At 39.6% G+C, this 7,488-nt stretch overlaps 1 protein-coding gene across 4 annotated transcripts in view; it reads right to left on the bottom strand.

The window, feature by feature from the left end:
* Position 1: 1 nt before the first annotated feature.
* LOC146491725 (sodium/potassium-transporting ATPase subunit alpha-1-like) overlaps positions 2 to 7,488 on the bottom strand; it is a 66,918-nt gene continuing 59,431 nt past the window's right edge. For all 4 annotated transcript variants that reach the window (XM_085151809.1, XM_085151810.1, XM_085151811.1 and 1 more), the window contains 5 exons: positions 3,247 to 3,392; positions 2,987 to 3,117; positions 2,725 to 2,826; positions 1,632 to 1,723; positions 2 to 171 (listed from right to left, as the gene is read on the bottom strand). In XM_085151809.1, the coding sequence (XP_085007935.1) occupies positions 143 to 171; positions 1,632 to 1,723; positions 2,725 to 2,826; positions 2,987 to 3,117; positions 3,247 to 3,392 (500 nt within the window). In that variant the 3' untranslated portion in view covers positions 2 to 142. The remainder of the gene's footprint in view (positions 172 to 1,631; positions 1,724 to 2,724; positions 2,827 to 2,986; positions 3,118 to 3,246; positions 3,393 to 7,488) is intronic.

Raw genomic sequence — 7,488 nt, 5'->3', positions numbered from 1 at the left:
CAGTGCACAGTATTTATGTTTTATTGAAAGCGCCACACATACATCAACATAATCTGACTATGACTTGTGGTGTTAGTGGTCTAACATCTCAAACATAGGTGTAGCATATGAAACACTCCTGTGTCCCATGTATGGCGCTGGCTCAGTAGTATGTCTCTAGCTCCACCCAACCTAGAAACCAAAGGAGACGCAATTAGGAACATCGCTTTTGTCACATCTCGCCTCACATGCACCAGGGTTGACAAACTGGTGCGTTGAAAAAACAAAAGGCATGGTTTCAACAAGCTTGCACTCAATCCGTTAAGTTTGTTGCCAGCAATCAAAAGAAAAGAGACTTGACTTGTGGAAGGGGGGGCGGGGCTTTGAAGATATATGTTGCTGAACTTTGGCCAAATGCCATCATGGCTTTGGTGGCAATGCTATTAGAAGATGTATCCTGCAGGGGCGGGAGAGGCTGTGTCATTTTGGTCTCACAGATGCTGATGAGATGACATCATCAGTGAGGCCATAAATAATCAGCCTGGGATGAAATGACTAAAAGGATCACAAGACACTGAAATGATCCTGTAGCTCAAAAGCTATGAGTGGAGTTTCATGTAAATGCAATTGAGTAAAACTGTCCTAACGAGACATGTTAGGACAGTCATGTTAGTCTAAATGTTAACTAGTTGGACGTCCTAAAAAAATCCAAGTATTTCTGGTGGAAATGCCAGCAACATTGTATGGGATTTGGCATATAGTAAATAATAATAAATTAAAAAGAGTAAATTAAATGAAATAAAAATCTGGAAAATGAAACACATATTTTAATGCACTGTTGTCCCATTTATCCACCCGTGTTGCTTTGGTGTGAACGGCCACTTTTGGAAACATCAGCTTCACAGATGTGTGCCTTGCTTAAATATAATGTAACTATTACCTGTTATTAATTCCACCAACTTTGTTCTGGTCAGAGTATCATAATAAAAATCCTTAAAAATCCTTGATGTGGGCAGTTTAATGCAGGAACAATTCCCATCAACTGTATGACTGTGCAGGAGAAAGAGTACATCTACTGATCACGGAGGGGCTTTTAACTGCAGCAGCTTGAGAGGACGTAAACATAAATGGTTCCCACCCCCTTCCACCCAACCAACAGCTGAGCTTTAATGCCAGCCAGCTGATGGGCTCCTTTGTTTCAGTGGATGTGGTTCAGTAGTATGAAAATAGTTCCCACATGAAACTGTGCAAAACAAGGTTTGTAGAGTTTTTGAGCAACCAGGCCCTGATTACAGGAAGGATACATAGGTGCCACTGGGACTACAAGGAAAATGTTGTTTAGTTTCATGACATTTAAGAGAATGGAGACATTTCCACAGCCTATACTGTATCACCAAATCTGGGCACTACAGGCCCAAGTTAGATTTTGCAGTGAAATATTCCTTTAAGTAGCAGGCTCGTCAAAGCACTTGATTATTTCTCTTCAAATTTGGATGTACAATAGATTTTAATGCAAAACGGCACATTTTGTGCTTCTGATTTCTCATTTGGGTAAAAAGGAGTTGCACGCTACTGCATTCAGATTAAAATGCAGAGACAAAACGGGGGTCCTGGGTGCCTCAGAAATATAACAGAGTTAGTGAAGCTCTTACCTCCTGGGTTTCGTCTGAGGATATATCTTCTGACTTCATCATAAAGGAAGATGACGAGGGAGTAAGGGAAGGCACAGAACCACCACAATGGCCTAAAGGTATGGATGGACAGTCAGGTTGAGTTACATGGCAAAAAAAGCAAAACAAAACACAAACACACTCGTCTTTTTTCTGTCAGGTTCAATAAAGGCACATGAAAAGCTTTTGGAGTGAGCATTAGGCTGCAGAGAACCGGCTATTAGAATGAATTCAGAAGCTGTTAAAGCAAAATGAGGCAGAGAAATCTGAGGACTCTGGGTCGAGGACATATCCTGCTGATGCGTTCATCTCTTTGAGACTGCTCTCTGGTGACTCTAACGAGGTTACTGAAAGACCACTAATGCAAAGCCCTGAAAACCAGCCCACAAAACTCTGGGATCTGTTTGTTATGTTTTTGTGCTTATTTCAGTGTCCTAGATCTAGTGCAGCTGTCTACATCTGAATATATCCACAGGTAAACAAAGAAATTAAAAAAAAATAAAAGAGAGTAAAATAATCAGAAATAGGGACAACAACACAGAGAATAAGAAACTGTGATTATTTAAACACCAGAAGACACCCAAAGAAACAGGGGAGTGGGTAAGTTAGGGAAGAAAAAGGGATAGAAATGCAAGAAAAAGGTTAATATTGAAAAGATGGCAAAGGACAGTAGCATGCAAACTTTTCAGCTAATGAGCCTAAAGTGTCCTCAATGCTTTCTATTGTTCTCTTTTGGGCAAAGAAACTCATTAGTAATGGCAGCTCTTGTGCTTCGCTCTGCCTCTGAAGAGGAAATTACCAGTGACACTAGATAATAGCCGTCTTATTTTCAACAAGAAGGTAAAGCAAGATGACACCACCGAATTAAACACAACAAGATCAACACTTTACCAGGGGATTGTCTTGTGTTCATGAATGTCATTGCATGAATAAAGGTGACAAAGAAGACGGCCACAAGAATAACCGTGGAAGAGCAAAAGTGTGCTTTATGAATAATTATTGAATTCTAAGGGTGTTTTCCTGGTATTACTGGATGATTAAGAAGAGCACAAGTTTGTCTGTGTGCTTGACTCACTTCATAGGGTACATTCTTAGGGCAACATCCATGCCCGGGCAGTATGACAGAAAGGCAGCCAGAGCCGTCTCCTCAACGAGCCCAAAGATAAGGATGCGGTTCCTGCGGGGAAAAAAAGTCAGAATCACCAAAACACTGGTGAATATTCTTAGATGTTCTAAAATCAAGCATCACAACATGGGAGGTCATTAAACTTTAAAGGTGCTCTTAGTTTTGATGTAAGTCCCGCCCTGACATCTCTTGTGTCTCCACATATACGTACGTCATTCCTTGCTTCAAAATGGAGTTCCTCCTGGTCTTACAGATGATTAGATCAGCCCACTGGACGATTACAATGCTTGTGAAGAAAGCTGTGTGGCAGGTGAACTCTACAATCTTTCTGCGCTCATATGTCTAGTGCACAAAAAACAAAATGATAAGCTTAGAAAGCCTTTTCGAGCACTGAAACTCAAGTGAACAACACAATAAAGCTGAATAATTCTCCCAGTTCAGAGTACATGTAGTAGCATTACTGTGACTGACCCATTCCTGTCCATAGCTGTCTTCCAGGTCATTTAGATATTTGTCATCCCACAGCACTCTGAGTCCTATCAGGTCCGTGGGGAGGAAACCGTTTTCAGCCAGGATGACAAAATATGTGAAGAAGCCAGCTGTGGCCTGCATCATACCTAACAGGAGAAAAACAACAGGAAACGTCAGGAAATGCAGATTGTATTGATTTTTCTTTTTGCATTCTGTAGTTTTTGGTGTCTAAATGGTTTCCCAGAGCTTGAAGGTCCACGACTACTTTTGATCATAAGGTGACTGCACAGGTCAGCTGATAGGAGGCAACCTTTCTGAAACCAGTAGTTCAGTCTGACTTGGGCTGACTGCTATGAGGTGCCGTAAGGGACATTATTACTGAAACGCTCTCACACACACTACTGAAATTTTAGCTCTCACACACACTACTGAAACGCTCTCACACACACCACTGAAATTTTAGCTCTCACACACACTACTGAAATTTTAGCTCTCACACACACTACTGAAACGCTCTCACACACACTACTGAAACGCTCTCACACACACTACTGAAATTTTAGCTCTCACACACACTACTGAAACGCTCTCACACACACTACTGAAACGCTCTCACACACACTACTGAAACACTCTCACACACACTACTGAAACGCTCTCACACACACTACTGAAATTTTAGCTCTCACACACACTACTGAAACGCTCTCACACACACTACTGAAACGCTCTCACACACACTACTGAAACGCTCTCACACACACTACTGAAATTTTAGCTCTCACACACACTACTGAAACGCTCTCACACACACTACTGAAACGCTCTCACACACACTACTGAAATTTTAGCTCTCACACACACTACTGAAACGCTCTCACACACACAACTGAAACACTCACACACACTACTGAAATTTTAGCTCTCACACACACTACTGAAATTTTAGCTCTCACACACACTACTGAAACGCTCTCACACACACTACTGAAACGCTCTCACACACACACAACTGAAACGCTCTCACACACACTACTGAAATTTTAGCTCTCACACACACTACTGAAACGCTCTCACACACACTACTGAAACGCTCTCACACACACTACTGAAATTTTAGCTCTCACACACACTACTGAAACGCTCTCACATACACTACTGAAACGCTCTCACACACACTACTGAAACGCTCTCACACACACTACTGAAATTTTAGCTCTCACACACACTACTGAAACGCTCTCACACACACTACTGAAACGCTCTCACACACACTACTGAAACACTCTCACACACACTACTGAAACACTCTCACACACACTACTGAAACGCTCTCACACACACTACTGAAACGCTCTCACACACACTACTGAAAAACTAAGGCATTTCAGTTGAACAGGAAGGCATTTCAGTTGAACAGGAAGGCGTTTCAGTTGAACAGGAAGGCATTTCAGTTAAACAGGAAGGCGTTTCCTTCCTGTTTAACTGGAACAGGAATGTTTAACTGGAACTGGAACAGGAATGCCTTCCTGTTCCAGTTGAACAGGAAGGCATTTCAGTTGAACAGGAAGGCATTTCAGTTGAACAGGAAGGCGTTTCAGTTGAACAGGAAGGCATTTCAGTTAAACAGGAAGGCGTTTCCTTCCTGTTTAACTGGAACAGGAATGTTTAACTGGAACTGGAACAGGAATGCCTTCCTGTTCCAGTTGAACAGGAAGGCATTTCAGTTGAACAGGAAGGCGTTTCAGTTGAACAGGAAGGCATTTCAGTTAAACAGGAAGGCGTTTCAGTTGAACAGGAAGGCATTTCAGTTAAACAGGAAGGCGTTTCAGTTGAACAGGAAGGCATTTCAGTTAAACAGGAAGGCATTTCAGTTGAACAGGAAGGCATTTCAGTTAAACAGGAAGTTAATTCTTGACAAAGAAACTGAAGGAAAAAGTGGTAGATTTCAAACAAACCACTACACAGATGTCTACTCAGCAACCTGCTAGTTAGGGGTGGGTTTTTATAATCGATTTATCAATTAAAATCGATTCTGGCTTGGATAACGTGAAATCGATTCATTAAAATCCTGAATCAATTTTTTAATATAAATTAATTTTGCCCGAAATGCCAGAATCTCAGGTGAAACCGCACAAAATTTCAACAACCACCAAACAGCTAAAACAGTAAATGAGAGCAGGAACAGGGATTCTGCACAAAGACGTAAACACACAGCGCGGACCCGCGGATCAGAATCAATGGGATGTCGCCTTTCTCACCCGACGGCACGTACACGGTCGGGGCTGAAAGCCAACAGCTGGCTGATTCTGATCTGTCGGCGGTCCGCGCTTTGTTTTCACGCCGTTTTTGTGCTGATTCTAAAGCTGTTAGTTTGATCTCTCTCCAAACAATATTGACTGAACCAGCAGCAAAAGAAGATCCAAACTGCGCTTCACATAAACATCGTCATGAATTCCCTCTGACGTTTACTGTTTTGCTTCCACCACGATAAAATCACACGTCATGCACAGCTCTCTCTCTCTCTTTCTCTCTCTCTCTGTACTTCAAGAACTGTTTCCCGTCTAAAAATCTGTTTTCTGCATTATTCACTTGCTTGTTATGCACAAGTCTACTGTTGTTTACAGCGCTGTCGGCCGCTGGTTTTTTTTCGTTTTACATACTTCCGAAAAGAAAATCTTATTTCTGCCGTTCAATACTGAACAAATTTAAACATTTAAAAATTATGCAAAATGCAAAACGCTTAGCCGTGTCTCTAATAAAACCGCTGGAACGTCAGAGGTAACGTTCATATGTTGATTAATGGTTTTCTTTCGTTTTTGATGTACTGCAGAATATTTTTTATAAAATCCCAGGCCAGGAAAAATCACCTTCATGTTTTTCTGTGTTTTATCTTCAGCTACTTTTACACAAAGGCATCTGCTGTGAGCTTACACCTTTGATAAAGTCTTGCGTGTGTCAGCTTCCTTTTTTTAGATACAAAAATATGTAAATGTACTGATCTGAATTATAATATTGCTGACTGTCAAAATTTCCCAGAATCAAATTGAATTGAATTGAATCGAATCGAATTGAATCGAATCATAGAACGATAAGTTAGACAGCTTAGTCTTAGTGAGACAGCTGCATTACTTAAAAATATATTAGCCTCAGCATAAGTCAAAATTTAGAATAGCAGGAGACGGGCATTATCCTGTTTTTTTTTGTTTGTTTTTTTGGCATATGTGCTTTTTGTCTTTTTTAGCAAAGAAAAAAATATCTTAAAATCATCAATAAAACCAGGGAGAGAAGGCTTAGCGTTCCTCCATTTAACACAATGGATATGATATTTACTCAAACGTATGATGATGTTAATAATGTCTGAGACAGATGATCCATATAAAAAAAATTATGATGTAATTCAAATAGTGACACATCATTAATATTTAGGAAAATCCAATTTTTTAAGTTGCACCAAATACATTGTGTGATAGGGCATAGAAAAAAAAAAGATGTTCTAGGGTTTCATTTTCATCAGTACAAAAAGAACACTGATCCACCTCAAAGCCAAATCTCTTTTTTTTAGAAATTCTGCTACAGGATAAATTTTTTTTAAAGTGTGTTTCTTTAACTTTAGGTAGAATAGGCTATTTCATAAATTTTTAGTATGCTTTATCCAGTGTATATGAAATAACTAAATTAGAACCATGCAATGTAACCATTCTGTTGTAACTATGAAATATTTTTGTCTTTGAAGAAACTACTAACAAATTTCTTATTGCATTTTTATCAAACAGCTGACATTGCCCTAGCAATAAATTTGGGAGCACTGATGAGAAATTATTGTATATCATAAAAATTTTAATCAAATGAAGCAGAGGCAGTGGGACCAGTTCACAAAATTTGTTATATTCTCTTTGAGAACAGTTTAGACAATATTTTTCTGAAAAGTCTGGGTAACTTAGAATTACACCGTTATCATCCAACAAATCTGTTATGAATATAATCTTTTTGTTCAAACCAGTCAGTCTTGAAAATTGATTTTTGATTAAGTGTTATTACCCTATTATTCCATAAGGTTGAATTATGGGGAGAAGTTGTGGGTAAATCTCATTTTCCCAAAAATGCACAGTCTGTTTTGGAAAGTTTGATATCTTTATGGGGATTTTATTTACCGCAAAATCACATTTCAAAATAAAGTCTAATCCTGTATACTATTTTATTAAACAAGGATCATAGGATGTGGAGCTAAGTAGAGTCTGG

This window comes from Neolamprologus multifasciatus, chromosome 23 (genome assembly GCF_963576455.1).
Source record: "Neolamprologus multifasciatus chromosome 23, fNeoMul1.2, whole genome shotgun sequence".
In the NCBI taxonomy this organism is placed as follows: domain Eukaryota; kingdom Metazoa; phylum Chordata; class Actinopteri; order Cichliformes; family Cichlidae; genus Neolamprologus; species Neolamprologus multifasciatus.
This window is presented reverse-complemented; position numbering and strand designations above follow the sequence as displayed.